We start from the raw sequence: 20,829 nt of genomic DNA, 5'->3' as shown, positions 1-20,829 counted from the left end.
CTTTGGAAGCTGGACAGATCACACCAACAGGTTGGCCTAATCCATTCCTGCACAAGGTTGTCTCGCCCCATGTCTCGCATCCCCCCAAAGGCCCAAGGGCTCCTGGCACTCACCTTTGCCTTCTTTGGTTTTGGCTTTGCGGATGGGAGCGGGCTGCGGTGGCTGCAGGGGTGCAGGGGGCAGCAGCTGGGGCTCAGGGGCAGTGGCGATGGCTGACACGGCAGCCGACACTTGCTCAGCCACTGCGGCAGCGGCGGCAGCGGCAGCAGCAGCCACAGCAGCCGTTGACCCCTTGAAGGGGTTGTTGGCACTGAACTCCCGCCACTTGGCTCCCATGATAGTCATCATTTTGGACATCGGGATCTTGGGATTCTTTTTGGCAATAAGAGGCCTAAAAGTGGTGAAAAAACAAAACAGCAATGCACTCCCACTCGGTTCAGTCCACACACAACCTCCTTCAGTGCCTAGGAAGGAAGCCCTAAACATACCTCTATGCCCTGCTTCTCACCCCTATCCCGTACCCTAACCTTCTTTATTCTCTTCAAGAGCAACCCAGAAGTAACCTTCCCTTTAACAAGGATTTCTAGACGTTGTAGACTATAGCCCACATCATTCCCAGCCAAAGCCCATTGAGGCTAATGGGAGCAGTCTTCCCTGTAACAGGGATTCCCAGATGTTGCTGACTAGAACTCCCATAATACCTAGCTGTAATGGCTTTTGGCCACCACAGCTGGGGATTATGGGAGTTGTAGGAATCAACAACATCTGGGAATCCCTGTTATTATTTATTTATTTATTTATTAAAAGATTTAATATACTGCCCAATCCAGACTCAGGGCGGTGTACAAAGCAAGAACAGCATCCAAGATTTTTTTTTGATTTTTTTTAAAAGATTTTAGAGGGCAAACGCCTGGCAGAAAAGAAATGTCTTCAATAAGGTCTTAAAGGATGAAAGGGAGGAGGCAGACCGAATTGGGGGGGAAGAGAATTCCAAAGTGAAGGGTCGGCAACAGAGAAAGCCCTTCCACAGACCCTAGTACTACAGACCTCTCTGAGACCAGGAACTGAAAGAAGGGGAACCAGTGTTATGGGAAACACTGCTTAGGGATCCTGACCCCAACACCCCATGCACACAAGAATCTACTCCCAGAAAACCCAGGAGGAGTCCAGTTTCCTTCATCATTCCCTGGTCCTTCTACCAAAGCAAGGAACAGAACCTGGAAATCCGGGTACCAATTTTCATGACTTTGTCCAATGAAACCAGCACTTTTATTCTTAGAGAAAAAGGCTGAAATCAGCATAGATGAGATTGGGGGCCTGTGTCACACAAACATCTGGAGCACATTATGGAGTCCCTGGTCTGGAGAGAATGGAAGGCAATCTAACCCAGCCCTTTGCCCCCACCCCAGAGCAGGACCCTCTGTAACCACTGTCTGCCATCTGTACCTTGACACATTTGGGCTGAGAAAAAGGTGCATAAACATCAGAGGGGTGAAATTCCTAGACTCATCCTTAGCCCAATGGAGGAAGAGCAGAGAACCTAGCTAGTTTCAAAGCAGCGATGGAAATCTTCACCGTTTTATTCTGGAGTGGTTTTTACAGTAAGGGTAACCACAGAAGAAAGCAAAATGGATGTCAGAACAGACAGTGGAAATTGCCAAGAAGAGGAGAGAAGCCAAAGTCAAGAAAGATAAAAACCTCAGGAAGGAACTTAATAGGGAATTCCAGAAAGCTGTTCAAACAGACAAGGAGCGTACTACAACGACATCTGTAAAGACCTTGAGAATGGAAATAGACATGGAAAAACAAGGAACATTTTCCAAAAGATCTCTGAACTCAGAAGGAGGTTCCAATCTTGAATTGGTATGTTAAGGGATGCCAAAAGACAGATAGTAACTGATTCAGAGAAGATCAAACAGCGATGGAAGGAGTATACAGAAAATCTGTGCAGCAGGACTGTCAACATCCAAGATACTCTAGAAGATATTCCCTGCTTGTAAGAACCTCTAGTATGAGTCAATGAAGTTAGATCAGCACTCTGGTCATTACTAAGTCGGAAGGCTACAGGAATTGATGGAATAGCTACAGAAATATGGCAGGCAACAGAAGAAGAATAAGTCAAGGCTCTATCCAAACTATGCCAGCAAATTTGGAGAATGATGGAGTGGCCAACAGATTGGAAGAGGTCAGTCTACATACCCATACCAAAGAAAGGAAACTTAACAGATTGTGCAAACCATCGCACAATATCCTTAATTTCACATGCTAGCAAAATAATGCTCAGGATCATCCAATGCAGTTAGAGCCCTACGTGGAAAAGGAAATGCTGGATGTTCAAGCTGGTTTCAAAAAAGGCCGAGGAACAAGAGACATCATTGCTGATGCACGCTGGATAATTGAGAAAGCCAAAGAATACCAGAAAGAAGTTAATATGTGCTTTATTGACTACAGAAAAGCCTTTGATTGCATCGACCAGGTCAAGTTGTGGAATATCCTTAGGAAAATGGGCGTCCCGGAACATCTCATTGTTCTCATGAGAACCCTATACACAGGGCAGGAAGCCACAGTCCAGATGGAACATGGTGAAACAGACTGGTTCCAGATCGGCAAAGGAGTAGGGCAAGTCTGTATACTTTTCCCTTATTTATTCAACGTATATACTAAACATATACTGAGAGAAGCTGGATTGGAAGAAGATGAGCATGGTTTTAAAGTTGGAGGAAGAAACATCAATAACCTGCACTACGCTGATGACACCTCTGATAGCTGAGAATGCGGATGATCTGCAAGCTCTAACAATGAAAGTCAAGGATCACAGTGAAAAAATGGGACTACAACTTAATGTAAAGAAGACTAAACTGATGACAACGGGTACAGAAACCAGTCTCAGAACTGACAATGAAGACATTGAAGTGGTGGATAACTTCTGCCTTTTAGGATCGACCATAACAGTAAAGGGTCCAGCAGTCAAGAAATACGCCATGCTGGAGAAGACTTTTGAGGATACCATGGACAGCCAGGAAAACCAACAAATGGATCATAGAACAAATCAAACAAATCCAGAATTTCCCCTCGAGGCACAAATGACCAGGCTCGAACTATCATACTTTGGACACATTATGCGAAAACCCAGCTCCTTTGAGAAGTCCATAATGCTGGGGAAAGTTGAAGGAAAGAGAAGAAGAGGACGACCAACAGCAAGGTGGATGGAACAATCACAACAACAATGAATGCACCACTGAGATACCTGAAACCCAAGTTGAAGACAGATCATCCTGGAGAGAATCTATCTATGTGGTTCTAAGAGTCGACATCAACTTGATGGCACTAAATCAATCAATCAATCAGTCAGTCACCTAATGGCGCAGTGGGGAAATAACTTGCCTAGTGAGCAAGAGGTGGCTGGTTCAAATCCCTGCTGGTATGTTCCCCAGACTATGGGAAACACCTATATCGGGCAGCAGCGATATAAGAAGATGCTGAAAGGCATAATCTCATACTGTGTGGGAGATGCCAATGGTAAACCCCTCCTGTATTCTACCAAAGAAAACCACATGGACCTGTGGTTGCCAGGAGTCGACACCGACAACGGCACAACTTTACTTTTTAACTCTTACAGTAAGGAGTTCTACGTAGAGACTGGTCCTGAATAACAATAATGAACACACCACCATGTTCCGGAGCACCGGAGCACAGCATTTCAGAATTGGCCTCATGTATCAGGGATCCAGGGCACTATGATGCAAGTCAGTCCCTTCCTTGCTTGGCAATCAAGAATGCACCACGCAAGCAGCAGGATTAAGGCAGCCCTCTGCTAGGTTGGAGGATCAGGCCAATACAGAAGCAGGCTGGCTCTACTCAGCAGCTCAAAGAATGCTAGAGAAAACCGCCGCTCCCCCCCCCCCGGGCCCCCTGGGGGTAACCCCCTAGCCCAGCGCAGCAAGGATTACAACTGCTCACACCTCTCAGCTCTTATCTGTCTCCAGGGAAGACGAGAGCTGCCAAACCGGAACAGGCCAACGCTCCATTTAACCCGACAAAGGCCAAGGCTGCACTTGCTGGAACAAAGCACCGCGATGCTGTAGTACAGAGCCAGAGGCGAAGGCTCCCTGACCTCCTCTCTCCCTTCATCCCTTCCGCCCGCCCCCCCAGCCAAGAGCCCCAAAGCACAAGACATCCATCATTTGCCATAATCCCCACTGCAGATGCTGCATCCTCTTGATCTCGCTGCCCCCAGTCAGCCTCGGCGCTTCATCGGCTGTCAACACACAGCACCAGGCACGCTGATGTTTGACCTGGTTGGGCCTGGAGTCTACAAGGACCCCTGGGATTTGGGCTGGCAGTGCTTCTGGGCGAGGGGCATAAATATGAATGTTTTGTAGTCTGACAGGAACACTGTGCACAGGTCTCAAGGGGGGTTAATTTCTAGAACCACCAGTCCAAGCCCCACCTCTATTGAGGGTTCACTGTACATTCCTATAAGCCTCAGTTTACCCCCACCTGTAAGACAAGCATGGTAGGGGGCACCTGTCTCAACAGATTTGCCTGTTTGACATAATTGGCTCTGTAACTTCTATTCATGGGGCAAGGTAAAAGACTATGCAAGCTGCTGAAGCCCCAAACACCAGAAATCATGCCCAGCCCCACCCAACCTGCTCCATGCCTGAGATTTCATACACTGTCTAGCATCACAGCCAGGAAAGCAAGAAATGTGATGTGAGAACTCTGAATATTGAAAACTAGGATTTTGCACATACCACCCATTTCTCCACTGGCTGAGTAAGATCACAGAAAGGTGCACACAAACATTTGGACAAATGTAAAAAAATAAAAACATATAGGATAAAGAGGAGGAGAAGGGAAGGGACTCAAGCCTGCCAGTGTCAGACATCATGACAAACCAACTCAGGATTGTCTGCACTAAGTGGCAGCAGCTCTCCAGGGCTCCAGACAGGAGGGTCTTTCCCATCCCTCCCTGGAGAACCCAGAGGACTAAAAGAACTTGCTGGTGTGTTCTCTGATAAACTGGAAGGGGTTCAGAGGAGGACAGCAAAGATGGCAAGGAGCCTGGAAACCAAGTGCCATGAGGAACGGCTGAAGGAGTTGGGTACATTTAGAAAAGAAGGGGAATAAGACACCCATCTTCAAATATCTGAAGGGATGTCAACATGGCAGAAGAAGCAGACTTGATCTCTGTTGCTCCTGAGGGCAGGACTAGAACCACGGGGTAGAAATGACAAGGAAACAAACTCAGGCAAGGTATGAGGAGTAAGACTACAGTAAGAGAACAGTAAAAGCTGTCCGGCAGTGGAAGGATCTGCCTAATGCAGCTAGGAGCTCTCCTTCCCTGGAGGTTTGCAGGCAGAAGCCGGACAGCCAACCTGCACCGAGCTGAGGGCTGGACTAGAAGACTGCCAAGGTCCTCACCAACTCTAAAATTCTGCTATGGCCACGTTCTCATGACCAGAACGATCACAGTTAATCAGTGAGCCCGCATGCTCCTGCCAAGCATATCGCAAGAACCCAGAATTTCTGGGCAATTCCAGTTAAACGGCCACAGTTAACCAGAATCGCTAATGGTTCAAGATCTGGTAAATGAATCGGGATTGCCCGGAAATCCCAGGCTCTCGCCAATCGTAGTTAACTCTTTCACCTCAATCATTCTGGTCGTGAGAACACAGCCAATAGGATTCCATGAGAGGCCGAGAACTCAGCCTGGGACTTTCTGCATGCAAAGCGTATGCTCTGCCACTGAGTTATGGCTCCTTCTCTAACTTCAGGTTTCGCTCTGGAGTCACCCCATGCTTAAGACTACAGAGCGACGCATCTACCTCCCCCAGACTCAAAAGGCTACTCCTCCGGAATCCAGCTCTTCTCAGTATCCTTCCCTCACAGAAATCAGGAATTCAGGAAGCCCTTGAGTCAAGAGGTTACCTTGTTTCATCACAGTTAACAGCAGAAATCTCCTCCTCTCCCAGAGACCCATCTGCTGGCCCCTGCTAAGGTATTGTGTTTACCTAAATAGAAGACTCTGAATCTAAGACAACTCCCTTAAAAGTAGGGGTTATATATAGATTATATCTGTATTTTCCTGAAAAGGTAGCAGCTCTGAATTTAAGACAGTCCCCTAATTTCTAACATCAAAAAACTTGGAAAAACCCTAGTCTTGGATTCAGGTCAATACAGTACTTATGTGTGTAGGTTGCATGCTTTCTTTGTTGATTTCTTCCCCCCTCCAGGTAGCCCACAAAATAAGACAGTTCTAGTCCTCATCACTGAAGAAATAAGCTTTAAAACACAAGGGCTAAACATTTGAGATGCTCACACAATTAAGAGGGCAAGAATGGCACAGTCAGGAAAATATCTCATGCCTCCACGGTCCTTTGTCTCCTGTCCCCTCTTTCCCCCTCTCTCCTCTCACCCGTTCCCTCCTCCATTTCCAGATTGCTCTAAATATAGTACATCATGACATCTGAATCAGGCATAGGGATCATTTCCGAACAACAATCTAAAGTGGGTTTGCAAACCTTTGTTTAGAGGTTAGTCATAACTACAGTTCACCTGACTCAGATGGCACAGCAAACTGTGGTTAGAACTAGCCAGAAACAGAGGAGGGAATTGGTGTGTGAGAGGAGATGAGGGAAGGGGAGGAGGAAGCGTATGAACCTATGCCAGGCTGCCAATCCTCCAAACCCGTTTGGAAGACCATCTGAACGGAACCAACAAGGCGGCTGCAGCGTGGAGCCATGCTATGATCTCATTTTGATGACTGGGTTTGACTTTTAATTATTGATAGTCACCACGACCCATAATGCACTGCAGAGTATTAAGGGACGCCATTAAAGAAATATGAGCTCTTACTTTAAAAGGGACGGGGCGGGGGGAGGGAGGGCAAGCGCCTGCATGGAAGTCTGGATGTATTTCATTTCAACATGCTTTCCAGAAATAGGCGGGGCTCAAAGACAAAGGCAGGCCTGCACAAAATAAACCAGCAGCCTGTCTGCCATGTCTTGCATGTGGAAAGCAGCTGAAGGAGAGCACGCGGGGGTGGGTGGGGGGGGGGTGGGACATGGAAAGACAAAAGGGACGGAGACAAGCACCACAGCAAGATCAAGAAAAGGCCAGCCGGTGTCACTTTCATATTTCAGACTGTGATCCCATATGGAAGCAATTCTACATTCGGTGGGGGAAGCGAGGTGTGGAATATTCAAAACAGAACAAGAGAATCAGGGAGAGGAAAAAGGGGAGGAGGGTGGTGGCGGCTGTATGGCACAACCAACTGGATTTCAGATTGTATCTCATCCTAGCTCCTGTAGAGAAATCAGATCCTCCAGGCTCAACTCCTCTGTAGCACTCCCGCCCCCCAAACAGTCACCAGCACTAACCACGGTTTCCAGCTTTGGCTTCTTGCCCTCCTCAGTCAGCTCAGAATACCCTTGCTAAGCCCTTTGTCCTCTCCCATTGCTCCGATTAAGACACTGTTTATGTTGGTCCCTACACCGGCTCCCTTCTTCTCTCGCGCTCCACATCAGCCTCCAGCTTTGAGCCCCACTTTTACAGCTGTCCGCTTCTCTCCACCCAGGACTGCAAGGGCTGCCAATTCTGCTCCTGCCCCAAGCAGAAAGCCGCCCAAGCAACCCACAAGCTAGGACGGAAGCTTGGCAGGTGAGGAGACAGAGGAGAGCAGGCCCAAGCAAGGACCAACAGGCAAGCCCCAGTCTTGCCGTGGGGCTGCTGTGGCCACAAAGAGACTGCTAGAGTGAGATGAATGGGAGACCCAGGTCCAGACCTCTGGGGCTGCGTCACGAAGGTCACTGGGGGGCCCCTGGGCTCCTCATTAGGATAGTTCACACAATGACATTAGGGGAGGAGAAGCATAAGGACTCAAGAACAGCCCTGCTGGATCAGACCCAAGGAGGCCCATCTAGTCCAGCATCCTGTTTCGCACAGTGGCCCACCAGATGCCCTAGGAAACCCAGAGGCAAGGGGTGAGGCCATGCCCTTTCTCCAGCAGTTGCTCCCCTGCAACTGGTATTGAGAGGCATCCTGCCTCTAATACCTCCTGAAGCCGCCTACACTGATTCAGGAGCTGGGCATGCTACCATTTGTTGATTGCGTGTCAATTAAAAACAAGGCCAGAGGCTGGGAGCTTGATCATGAGCCAAGTCCCAGCTGGGGAGGATGGTTTTTCTTCCTACCTGGTTCTGACACTGGGGACGGAATCTGGGCAGGGAGCACTCATCCTCCCCAGCTGGGGTTTAGCTCACGATCCAGTTCCCAGCCTCTGGCCCTTTTTTGAAAAACTGACACGCAATCAGCAAAAGGGAGCAATCAGCGCAGGAGGCGTCTCCTCCCTAATGGCAACTGTGTGAACTGCCCTAGTCTCTCTTGGCCTGACTAAATTCGCAGGAGGTTTGTGGGATCAGAAGTGTGCAAGGCAGAATCAAGCTCTGAGCATTCTGAAGGAGAGTGCAAGGGCAGAGAGCACGGCAGGCGGCCTCCAAGAAGCCCCAATTACACCGCGCATGTCTGGAACGCAGCAGGCCCCCAGTGCTCAGCAGGAGAGCTCTGCACCCTCCGGGAGCCATGAGGAGCACGCCAAAGGGCTCCAAAGGGCCTCGCCAGCAGGAGTTCCATCTTGCTGGTCTCAAGGGAGCCCTTGGCTTCTCTCTGCAGCAGGGGAAGGCGGGGAGCTGCCTCAGGTACAGGCAAGTGCCAAACAATTTAGAGCTAATTAGAGTCAGGCTGAGCGCTTTGCTCCCCTCCAGCCCCCTCTGGCAAGCCTGTCCCCCAAGCACCTGGCACAAATCACTGCCTTGATTAAAACTGGCGAGGCCCAGGTGGCCTCGAGATCCCCCGAGCACCAGTGCCGGATTTCTGCCATTGGCCACAGAGGGCTGTTGGCGGCAGAAGGCGCCTCTGCCCGCCAAGCCAAAGCCGGCAGATACGGCAAGGCCTGCCAAGGCCACTGGCTGCTTCCTTGGAGCCGACAGGAGCTCAGCCTCATCTGGACGGAGTCGTAGCCAGACAAGCCCTCAGCTCTATGGATGCTGAGCTGTTTGGCTCTCCAAGACCTTCGTGAGCTCGGAAAGAGAGATGTGGAGCTGGCGCACAGCATCTTCAGGACATGCACAGGGTTTGCCTGTGCCACTTGCTTTCTGCCCTCCAGTCGGTTAATAGAGGCCACCTTCACACAAACAGTTATTTCAGCTGAATAGCCATTCACACCCCTGTGCCATTCTGAGAGTCGGGAGGAATGCTCTTCAAAGAGACATACTCCCAGGGGTTCTTATGTGAACATGACCAGAGCATATAAGAACATAAGAAGCTGCCTGACACCGAGACAGCCCCTTGGTCGACCTAGTTCAGTATTGTCTACACTGGCTGGCAGCAGTTCTCTAAGGTTTCAAGCAGGAATCTTTCCCAGCCCTACCTGGAGATGCTGCCAGGAACTGAATCTGGGACCTGATGCATGCAAAGCAGATACTCAGCCACTGAGCTACAGCCCCATCCAGTGAGTGTGGCCTGCTTCACCCTGCTCTCAGAAAGGAGGCCTCTGGATTGGGCGGGGTGTGTGTGTCTGGTTTGGTTCCGCTAAAATTAAGAGGTCCCCATAGCTAGAGGTCCATGCATCACTGAACCCACCTCATGAACTGGCTGAAGGCTTTGTAGTTGGTCAGGGTGTGGTAATCCTCCTCAGTAAAGACATGATCCACGTCCTCCAGCCCCCAAGTCATGAGCAACTGAGCTGAGGATTTCTGCTCCACCTTCAAAGGAACAGGAAACATTCAGGACATTTTTAATCTTTTAAGGCAGGGATTGCCAAAATGTGTGATGCAAGCATGATGTGAGCAGAGATGACCTGTGCAGCGAAAAAGTAAGCCCCCAAGTTGGACGCACCCACCAGGCTGCGTCCACTGAAGCACTGAAAACTCTCTCTCTCTCTCTCCCCCCCCCACCCCCCGTGGGCAAGTGACCTCTTCTCAAAGAACGGAGGAAAGTCCCAAGGCAGCCTTAGCTACACAGGACAGAGGGATCCCACCAGCACCTCCAACATCACAGCTCCATCTCTGAGCCCTAACTGCCTGGGGACAGGGAAGGGGGGACACTAGGAGACTGCAAGAACTGGGCAGCCCTGCAGTTGCCCTCTGGTCTGGCAGCTGATCAAGAAAAGACCTATACTGTATCTATAATTATATTTCATATAGATCTACTATAGAGCGAGGCGTATCTTCAGTCTTAATCCAGAAGCGGGGTAGGGACCTGCACTTGAGGTTTCAATAGTTTAGGCAACATGGTTTTAAGGTCTCCAAGCAGTCCCTGAGCAAAATATCAAAGCGCCCTACTAGACTTTGTGGCTCTGCATTCTCTCACTGGGTCCCTCTTCCCTGCTCATCTTCCCTGGCATGTGGTCCTTTCCAGAAGGCAGAACTAATGAGAGCATATGGATGAGAGTTCCTGTTTATTTGGGACTATCTAGAAGCAGCACACTATGGGGTGAGAGTTTGGTATTGGCTTTCGGTCATCTCCTCTTTGCTGCCACTGCCCAGTAAGCAGCAGGGTGGGAAGAGCATGGAGAGAGGGGAGTGCTAGGACTGGGAACTCAGATGGGGGCTCTGCTGTACCCCTTCGTCAGCAGTCCACTTACTGTTTTGCCCCATCCCAGCCAACCTGAGCAGATCGAGACCAGATCAAGAGGACCCCTACCTTTGGCTTTTGCACTCCATCTTCCTCTGACTTTTTTCGCCTTTTCGTCTTCTTCTCCTTCTTCTCCCGGTGCTTCCTGCGTTTCTTCTTCCCCACTCCTCCATAATCGCTGCCACCGCTCTCTGACTTGGCCCGATAGTCCTCTCGGTCTGACTCAAACTCATCCTCGCTGACCTGCCAAGAGAAAGACAGAGAGCAAGATGATTAGCATTCATTAGCGACAGCCCTTCCAACTGGGCACGAGAAGCCGCCGTGCCAGGAGGAGGGCAGCCTGTTCATTAGTGCGTAATAAAGGGGCTTAGCTGAGTAAACAGACTCTGGGCTCTAGGAACCCACCAAAAAAAAAAGCGTAAAACCTTGACAAGAGCTGATTCACTAGCAGGGAGCCGCAGGCAGAAAACCTTTTGATTACAAAGTAAGACTCCCCAGGGAGGTGTAGGCTACTAAGAGAGAGCTCCACAGTTCCCTGTGGCTGGTGCAAGAGAAAAGTGGTGGTCTGGGCAATAGGGATGTGCATGAAACTGGCGGGGGGTGGCTCAGGGGTGGAGGGGGAATACCTTTAAGGACTGGGGAGGGTGCTCTCCCCCCAGCTAAGTTTGCCCCGCCAGCGCTGCAGTTTAAAAGGGTCTGGTGGGGCAGCAGCATACCTCCCTGCCGCCCCGTTGCCTCCTCAGACCAGAAGTGACCAGAAGTACCTGACACGCATGCGCACATCGGGAGCGTATGCGCGTACATCACGCTTGCTTGTGCACATGCGCACTGGGTACTTCCGGTCACTCCTGGTCCAAGGAGGCAACGGGGCGGCAGGGAGGTATGCTGCCGACCCGTTGGACCCTTTTAAACTGCAGTGTCAGTGGAGGAAACACAGTGGAGGGGGGTGGGTTTAAGAGCACCCTCCCCAGTCCTTAATGGCATCCCCCCCACCGCCTTCGAACTTCTGGTCTTTTGAACCTGTTTGGAGGCCTGTAAGAGGGCCTCCGAACAGGTTCGCGCACATCCCTACTGGACAAACAGCACACTCTCTTCAAAAAGGAGAAAAACCGATGAGTAGCACAGTTTCTAGCTTCTGTCCTGCCCCAACAAAACATAGACCCCTTGTACTGTTCCATTAGCTCCACCACAAACCTCAATAAGGAGTAGGCCATGAGCCAGGTCCACAACTTTGGGCCTTCAGTACCATCTCAGGGGATGAATGCCCATAGAGATCTCTGGCAAAGTCCACCCCCTCCCCCACCCCAGAGATGGAAAATAAGTGATTGCATTGTTGCACTGAGAACTTTCTCTGTGTTATCATCTCTTCTGTATCCCTACCCTCAAACTATTAGGGTGAAATTGCAGTCCTTTTTGCACAGAGGAAAGGGTCAGGGTCAGGGTGACAATGAACAAATGGTTGTCCTCTCTCCACAGAGTAATCTTTGGCGGCCACTCCTGCCAAATCTCATTTCCATTCCTCTGACAACATCGATAAAATGTTATAATTGTTTTTGTGATTTAAAAACTTTTGAAAGCATCTAAAATACCATTGCAAATTTGGCTTCTGCTGGCTCAGTGGTCAGGACAATACAAGCACAAGAACATGCTGAAAGCTGAAACTATTGCAATGCTGTCCCCTCTTTTCCGTCTCTAGGGGTGGGGACCGTGTCAAAAATAACAATGAGCATTCATCCCACCCACTCCAGAGGGTACCAACCCACCCAGCTGGATCGTGTCCTAGAGGGGATCCTGCCTCTGCAGGCTCTAACAATGGCAACATCAGGACCACCGTATTTACCTGAACCCAAGACTAGGTTTTCCCCTATGTTCTCTGATATTAGAAATTAGGGGGTCTTCTTACATTCAGAGTCTTCTTTGTTTTGGGTGACTTTAGGTATAACCTGTATTTCACCTCTATTTTTAAAGGGGCTTGTCTTAAATTCAGAGTTGTATTGGTAGGGGTATATAAGTCCAAAAACCAACTAGCTGGTGGTGCTGCTGGGGTCGGGCTGGGCCATGCCTGCAGGAAAGCAAGCTCTGCTACTTGTTCCTCACTGGCACTCCAGTCCTGGTGCTGGATGCTGTGCATAAAGGAATCCCACCCAGCGCTGACTCTGTGCAGCTTGATGCCTTTCATGGCTGCCCTCCGCCCCCCACAGCCCCAATCACCTCTATAAATGCCCTCACCTTCCCTCCCCGCAAAGCAAGAAATACCTCCCCCATCCCAGCCCACCCCTCCTGGAGACAGGGAGAAGTTCTCTTCTCTTCAGCCAACTTACTAATTTCTTACGCTTCCGGGGCTTCCCTGGCTTGTTCTCTTTCTGCTTTTTGGGCCCTCGCTTCTTCTTCTTGACAACAAGGGGGCTCTCCAAGTTGCGCAGCTCCTCTTCGTCTGAAGGGGGGTGGAGCAGGGGAGGCACCAAAGACAGGCAGAAAGAGAAAAGAATTCACTCGTCCGCTTCCTGCTTCTGGACAGCGACCATTCCAAGCTCGCTCACAGGCTGAAACCATTATCCTCTCTCTTGCCCACCCTCCAGTCCTCACATTGCGTCCTCTGCCAGTGAGTCTCACCAATGTGCTGAAAGGGCCATGCCAGAACAAGCTGGGAGCACTTGCGGAGTTCCCCCATGGTCCAGGCAGGCGCAGTCATTTCTATCCTTTGTTGTCCTGATGATTCAGGTTTTCCTTCTTTATCCCGCCTGGCTCCCCCCCAGCCCCACCCGCCTTGGTCAGAAGAGCTGCCATCTGCTCTGGCTCTCCTGAGACGCTCATGGGCACAGATTATAATCCCCTCAGGAACTTCCCCAAAGACCGTGGCTCATTTCACTTCAAAAACCACTTGAAGCCATGAAGGGGCGGGCTGGCCCTTTGGCATACGAAGCTAGGAGCACATATGGCACACCAGCCAGAAAGGCTGCGAGTTGAAAGACAAAGCCAGGCAGACGGCAGAACTGGGAAGCGGCCCCTAGGGCTTCCACCTCACCCACCCACGCAGCAGGAGAGCTGAACTTGGATTGAGTCTCATGTAACTTCACTTCACGTGGGAAAGGCAAGCAATGTACTCTCGTACAGAAGGGTTGTATGAGGACGGAAAAAAGGCATGTCCTACGGAATAACAGGAAGTCCGAATGGTGGGTGGGTGCCATTCTTGCAAATTGTTCTTGCAAATGCAGCCCAGGAGGGCACCTTCTCCCCCATCTTGTTGCCAAAGTTGACTGACAAAGCTCCGTGCCAGGAGAGGTTGACATTCCTATGCCTCAAAGCAGCATCCTGAGTCTTCCTACATGTCAGGAATCCCTGGAACTGGAATCAGGAATCTTCAGCTCAGTTGTGGGGGGGGGGCACCCAGCTGCAGTATGCCACATTTTGGGGATCAAATAAAGCTTCCTTTGGGGGCTAGGACCTTGCCTGGCCAACATCTCCTCTCATTTGATTCCTGGCTCATTTTCTGGCTCCTGGCTTTACCTTGACTGAAGTCCATGGCTCGGCCCCAACATATGACTATCACAAACCCTCTCTCTTGCTCCCTTGCACCTGCAGCTACCTGGGCTGCCAATTCTTCTCTATTTCTCCCAACCCTAGCCTGCAGCTTCCAGGGATGCACTGCCAGAGCCTCCCCAGCTGAACTTCTGCTCTGGCTGCCCAATGTTCTTCTCAAGCATTACCACCTTTCCCTTCCAGCTCTTCTTTCCCAGCAGGTCAACATAAAACCTGGGGCTCACAAGAGCCCAAGAATGTTCCAGTCCCACAAAGCATGGGGCTTGCAGACTGCAACTCGCCCCCAAGCCCTAGGAATGGGGCAGGCTGGGAATTTTCAAAAAATAGGATTCCCCAAGGCTAGCTGGGAGCTGACTGTCACAGCCACACTGCTATGCAGCCAGGGTAGCAACAAGGCATAACTCCTTAATAGGTGTCACCCGGGCCAACTCCCCTCTCGTTCACACTTGTTGTAAATCAGGAGTGACTCCGCCGGCATCAACCAAAATTACTCAGTATATTAAGACAGAGGAGGGACTATTAATCCTCTGCGTTTTCTCTGACAGCTTTTCAACCTCTTGCTCCCCTCAGTGCACAGAGGAAGGCTCTATCTACCGCAAGCCGCACACGGAGCCTGCACACGCCGCTGCCTCGTTAATATCACAGGACAGCCAGCTCAGTGGTAATTAGACGCTCCAGAGCCACTCTGCCCCCTTGAGCGATTTCTCTTGTCTTGCCAGACAAGGCGGGCGGGGAAGGAGACAGTAGAGTCTGGCCGTTAACCTGGCTGTGATTAATGTGGGATGTAACCTTGCTAAGTGCCAATGCTCGGAAAAACCTTTCCCCAAACCAGAAAGGCCTATATGTCAGGCATTGTCACCATTTGTCCAAATCCAGGGCAACAGGAGCCTTTCTTGGGTTGCATTTGACACTGGCCGAAAAAAGAGAGAAGACAACAGCCGTGGAGAGGTGCAAAGCACTCAGCTGGCTCAAGCCCATTGAAACTGGATAGCACAGAATCATAGGTGAAAGGGACCAGTCACTGGGAAGCAGGCTTCCGGGTGGCCTGGTGGTGGCCGGAGAGCTGAAGGGGGCTGGTTCTAGCCCTGTTCCCAGAAGGATGTAGGAGGGATATACTTAAGAGAGGGAGCATAGCTAGGAGAGGGAGCATAGAAAGAGAGCACCTTCTTTGCATGCAGAAGCGTACCCCCCCCCACACACACACACCAGGTTCAATCCCAGGCATTTCCCATAGGGCCAGGAGAGAAAAAATCCTGCCTAAACTCTGGAGAGCAGCTGCTAGTCCAAATGGACAATACAGAGCTAGATAAACCAATGGTCTGACTTCATATAAGGCAGCTTCATATGGTCCTATGGGTACTGACTTCCTGCCCTGCCTGTAGGCTTGATGAGACCTCAGTCGCCCTTAGCTGGGCTTTTTTGATGTCCCAATGACCAGAAACCATCCCTGTGGAGGTAAAGCCGGGGGCCCCATCCATCTAAGGTTCAAGTGCCAATCCACAAGGCTCACTGGGTGACCTTGGGCCCATCTCAGCCTAAACTATTTCATAAAGTTGGTTGCCACATGGATAAAATAAGAACAGCAAAGTATTTTGTACACTGAAAAATCCTGTATCAATAATTGCTCATCACGTACTCCCAAACCAAGGCTACTCCAAGGCTCCCTCAACCAGCCATTTCCTGCCTGCAGTATAGCGCAGTGTTCTTCACCGCAAGGCCCACGAGCCAATGGCAGCTCAGCTCCCAACGACCCTAAATGTGGCTCCCTATTTATTGATTAGGCCTGTGTGAAGCTGTGGCCAAAGCCAAATACTCTGCACAGCCCCCTTTAAGGGAAACAGAGTCCTCTCAAGCCCCAGCAACCTTGTGGAAGCCCACATGGAGTGCTTTCCCCATAGAGTCCTATGGGAAACACTCTGGGAAGAATGACACTTCTCAGCACTCCATGAACACCATCCAAGATGGCGCTGGGGCTCAACGGGGTTCTCTCTCTCTCTTAAAGGGCTCCTCCCTGGCTCTGAGGAAAGCGCAGCACTTCAGAGAGTGGCTCTTACACTGAAGGCTTTTTCTCAAAGTGGCTCCCAGCTGAAAGATAGCAATGATCACTGGTGTATGGTATCCCTTCCGGCACTCTACGAGCACACATCAGTGGACAGGGAGCTGGAAAATATGAGTTCAAGCCCACTCTGCAAAGGGCCTGTGGTGAGCATAAGAAGACAAGCAGAGCCCTGGGGAATCAGATCAAAGGTCTGCCTACTCCAGTGTCTTGCTTCCCACAGTGACAAACCAGATGCCTCTGGGAAGTCCAAAAGCAAAGCTTCATAGCAAGCCTCCTCTGCTGTCCCCACCCCAGGAACTGGTATTCAGTGGAATATGGCCTCTGAACGGGGGAGCCACATGGCCATCAGTGTTCATAGCCTTCACAGATTTGTCCAATCCCCTTTTAAAGCCATCTATGCCATCACCAGATATTGTGGCAGGGAACTCAATAGTTTTCTGTGTGGTCTCTAGCAAATCTCTCAACCTCAGTTTCTCATCTTGGGTCAAGAGAACAGTTAGGTTGTATTGCTTAAGGCAGAGTTTCTCAAGCTTGGGTGCCCTGCTCTGTTGGACTACGACTCCCATCATCCCCAGACACAATGGCCAAAGACCGAGGATGATACATAAGAATATGGGGAACTGCCTTATACCGAGTCAGACCATCGGTCCATCTCGCTCAGTATTGTCTAGACTGATTGACAGCAGCTTCTCTGAGGTTTCAGGCAGAAGTCTTTCCTCACCCTAGACTTTCCTAGAAGTCTTTCCTAACTTGTGATACTGCCACAGACTGAACTTCTCAATGGAAAGCAGATGCTCTGCCACTGAACTACAGCCCCATCCCCAAAGGTGGCATACATGGGTCTTTCATCCAGGCAGACCACACCACCTCCTGCTTAGCTTCAGCAATGTGGCTGTATCAGGTGCCCTCAGATCACGATCTGAGACCAACTCCCAGGCTGGGAGTTGTAGTCCAGCAACATCTGGGGGCCCAAGGTTGAGAACCCCTGGCTTAAGCTAAGTAGTTCTATGCCTGCCCAGGCCTGGATTCGAGATTATCAGGATCACCACCTAGTCCCAGGCACTGCTCCAGGTTCCCTGGAAGAAAAGGTGGAGTACAAATGCAACAAATACAAATCAGTTTATCCTACAGCTCCTGGTGCAAATCGCTCAATTTCTTCCCTCACACAAGCTGGCCTGAGATTTGTACAAAACTGGGACATAGGTTACAACAATCAGCCTCTCCAAAGGAAGAAGGAAGGGGGCCTCTCCTTCCTCATCCCCCTGCACCATGAGCTTGTCTTCTCAGGAACTGCAAGGAGACCCCATGCTGTAGGGAGACACGAGGGGCTAAACAAGGGATCACAAGGGCAGTGCTGAACAATGTGGTGTGTTTGGGTCTGAGGTTCAGCTGGCCACCCAAGTAGCACAAGTGAGTAGCAGCCAGTCACTGAGATGTGCACAAGCAAAGCTCAGCACATGATAATGGGCCGTCATGGATGTGGAGAAGGAAAGAGAACACAAAATGACTCAAACCTAGCTGTTGTGGGTGGCAGGGGCAAGGGTGATATTTTATGCAGTCATCCCCCAAAAATACATACACAAGAAGAGATACACCTGCTTGTGCTCACACTTGTGCTGGCGATGGCATCATCACTCCCTCCACCTGCTGCAGCTTCTCCAGTTGGGATCAGTCCCCTCCTCCCCTCACAGAGCCAACAGAACCACCAATTGAGAAAGAGGAGGAGAAGCCATCAAGGCAATGGGAGGAAACTCATTTTTTTTGTCTCTTATTATTTGTTATTTTCATCAATTTTATCAGAATTTTATCACTCTTTAAACAAAGAGCATGTACATAATTGGGCCCAGCCTCATCACAGCCAATTTCCAGGCCTCCTCTAAAGCCTTTGACTTTGAGGTTTCAGTTTCACATTCCCATTTCAGTTACAAAAAGTGGGAACAAAGAGCCAGTGTGGTGCAGTGGTTAGAGTGTTGGACTAGGACCGGGGAGACCTCTAAGTTCAAATCCCCATTCAGCCATGAAACTCACTAGGTGACTGGGCCAGTTGCATATCTCTCAGCCTAACCTACCTCACAGGGTTCTTGTGAGGAAAAGTAGGATATAAATGTAAAAAACTAAGAAACAAACTTTGCCATCTTCATAAACTTTCTCCAGCTCCTAGGTCTTTGGGCCAATAGATGATCAAAGGTGGATTTGCTGATGTTGAAATATTTTTAACCTGAGTCACCCTATGTTGCCACCAGTCAGCTGAAACAATTACATTTCATTCAGCCAAGTCCAAAGACAAGAATACCAAGTTGGACAGTGAATATGGTAGCATACTTCAAATGGAAACTTCAAGGCTTCTAAAATTGGAAATACCCTCTCTTGGGTCAGCCGCTAAAAGTCCTTTCTGGGTTTTTGTTTTTTATTTTGATGGCTGACCCTATCAGCCAATAAAATAGGTATAGTTTCTTATTTATTTTTTAATTGGAGCAATTTCTTTTCTGGGACTTGCAGGAGATTTAACTCTCTTTTAGGTTAAAGACATAAAGCTAAACTGATTTCCATCCAATACCTTATTTGCCTATTTTTAGCTAGGGGAGAATGCTATCTTCAAAATAACACCTGCATTGAGCTAACAATAACATTCATTTTAGCTGGCTGACCAAACTGAAGAATCTGTTACAAGCTAAGCAGTTGCTTCAGACTGCAGGTGGGTGGGTGGACACATTAAAATACACTTCCGTGTGCAAAAGTAAAATTCCCTGCATGCAGTAAATTAGCACAGAGCTTGATGTGCTAACTTACTATAGACATGGGGTTTTTTTAGGTGGGGAACATTCAGAAATATGTGCGCACCAGTGTTCTGTCTAAGGCACGCACATACTCACGCGCGCACAAATTTAAAAAATGTCTGCTCAGTTAATTTTAGACCCCGCTCAGATTGAATTGGGAAGGTCCCACTCTGTATATACGTACACACACCAGCAGACTGCCACCCAGAATAAAACTCATTCCGAACACAGATGAAAAAAATTAGCACTGATGCCCACCCACTTGCAGTCTGAAGTGTAAAATCCAGAATGCTACAATCTCCTTCTACATAATAGGGTTGTCCTCACTATCAGAACTAGGGTAGGAGAAGCCTCCTACCCTCGTTCAGGAGCTGTGCACGTTCCCAGTATTTGTTCACGCGTTAGATAAAAATAAGGTCAGAGGCAGGGAGCTTGCTCGTCTGTCAAGCCCCAGCTGAGTGGGACAGGCACGTCCTCCCCAGATTCTGTCCCCAGTTCCAGAACAAGGTAGGAAGAAAAACCTTCCTACCCAGACAAGCAAGTTCCGTGCCTCCAACCTTGCTTTTACCAAACACATGATCAAATATCAGGAGTGTGCACAGCTCCTGAACTAGTAAAGGTAGACCTTGTTATCTGTGGTGGGTTCTGTTCTGACCTACAACCATGGATAATGAAGCTGCAGATAACAAATGGGAACGGGGGTGGGGGTGGTTAGTTTCCTGGAGGGCAAAAAAGAAAAAAATAAGAAAAAGGCAAAAATAGGAGAAATAGCAAGCAATGTACCATGCTCTCAGCTGTCCAGCAATGCCCCCCCCAACCCCAATTCAGCCAATCTTCCATGAAAAATTGTGGATTATTATTTTTTTAAGTAAAAGAGCCACAAAATGGCTCCTTCAACCAAAATGAGGTACCGCAGATCTTAACCCTTTGTTTTACCACATCTACCGAGGTCAGGTCTCCATTGCCTGACCACGGATACATGAAACTGTGGGTGAAGGGACTGCATGCAATATGTAATCATCATTATCATGAGACTAGCCCTAATGTATAAACCGGCTTCTAGAGCCACACAGTGAGCGGCAACAGTAAACCCAAGTTTCCCATGCTCACCACACCATGCTGGCCCATATCTCACAATGCATTCTTGTAGGACCAACAAGTTAAGACCCGAGAAGTAACCCACAAACAACATCAAGTCTCACTACTGTTGGCTCTGCTCAGCTTTTCGTTTCACTTTCAGATTCAGGGCTGATTCTCTTCCAAGGCCCTCGTAACTGCCCACAGACCTCACTGCCTCTCCAGCTGCCACGGTCGCTGCAGTTAGCCGCTTTCGTCAAGTTTGGCCGACCTTGGCAGCCTCTGACATTTCCTGCCATTTTTAAAATCTGTGTGATGGATGAGATCTGAACTAGCCTGGAGAAGATCTTCCAGAGCACAGCCAGTACAGGGACATTCACCCCCAGAGTCACAGGTCCACTACAGGGAGCAAAGAGCTGCCGCCACTGCCACCCAATGTCTGTTGGATGACCTACAAGGCACTGTGTTTGTCAGGCTCTTCTGTCCTGGCCCCCTCTGCTCATTTCCCATCACCTCACCCCCACGAGCCACAGGAAACAAACTACTGTATAAATCACAGCTGGCACTAATTGGCTCCCTGCGCCAGCAGCCTCTGCCAAGAGCTTGCAGGCTAAACGGGGCTGCAGGAAGCTAAACTGCCCTCTCGCGCCCCCACAGAGGGGTTTCTCCGGGTCAAAGATTAAGCACACTGACTACATAGAGCGCCAGCGTGCGTGGGAATAACACGGTGTCCACCCT

General features: G+C 49.7%; 1 protein-coding gene across 9 annotated transcripts in view; it reads right to left on the bottom strand.

The window, feature by feature from the left end:
- The window catches only part of CHD3 (chromodomain helicase DNA binding protein 3), an 84,054-nt gene that overhangs the window by 54,500 nt on the left and 8,725 nt on the right, over window positions 1-20,829 (bottom strand). For 8 of the 9 annotated variants that reach the window (XM_053266055.1, XM_053266053.1, XM_053266054.1 and 5 more), the window contains 4 exons: window positions 12,960-13,072; window positions 10,708-10,881; window positions 9,646-9,767; window positions 114-391 (listed from right to left, as the gene is read on the bottom strand). In XM_053266055.1, the coding sequence (XP_053122030.1) occupies window positions 114-391; window positions 9,646-9,767; window positions 10,708-10,881; window positions 12,960-13,072 (687 nt within the window). Of the gene's footprint in view, window positions 1-113; window positions 392-9,645; window positions 9,768-10,707; window positions 10,882-12,959; window positions 13,073-13,251; window positions 13,376-20,829 lie in introns of those variants that run through there. The other variant, XM_053266057.1, reaches the window with a different exon arrangement.

This window comes from Hemicordylus capensis, chromosome 6, assembly GCF_027244095.1.
Source record: "Hemicordylus capensis ecotype Gifberg chromosome 6, rHemCap1.1.pri, whole genome shotgun sequence".
Lineage (NCBI taxonomy): Eukaryota > Metazoa > Chordata > Lepidosauria > Squamata > Cordylidae > Hemicordylus > Hemicordylus capensis.
The sequence above is the reverse complement of the archived record's forward strand: the minus strand, read 5'-3'. Positions and strand labels throughout refer to the sequence as shown.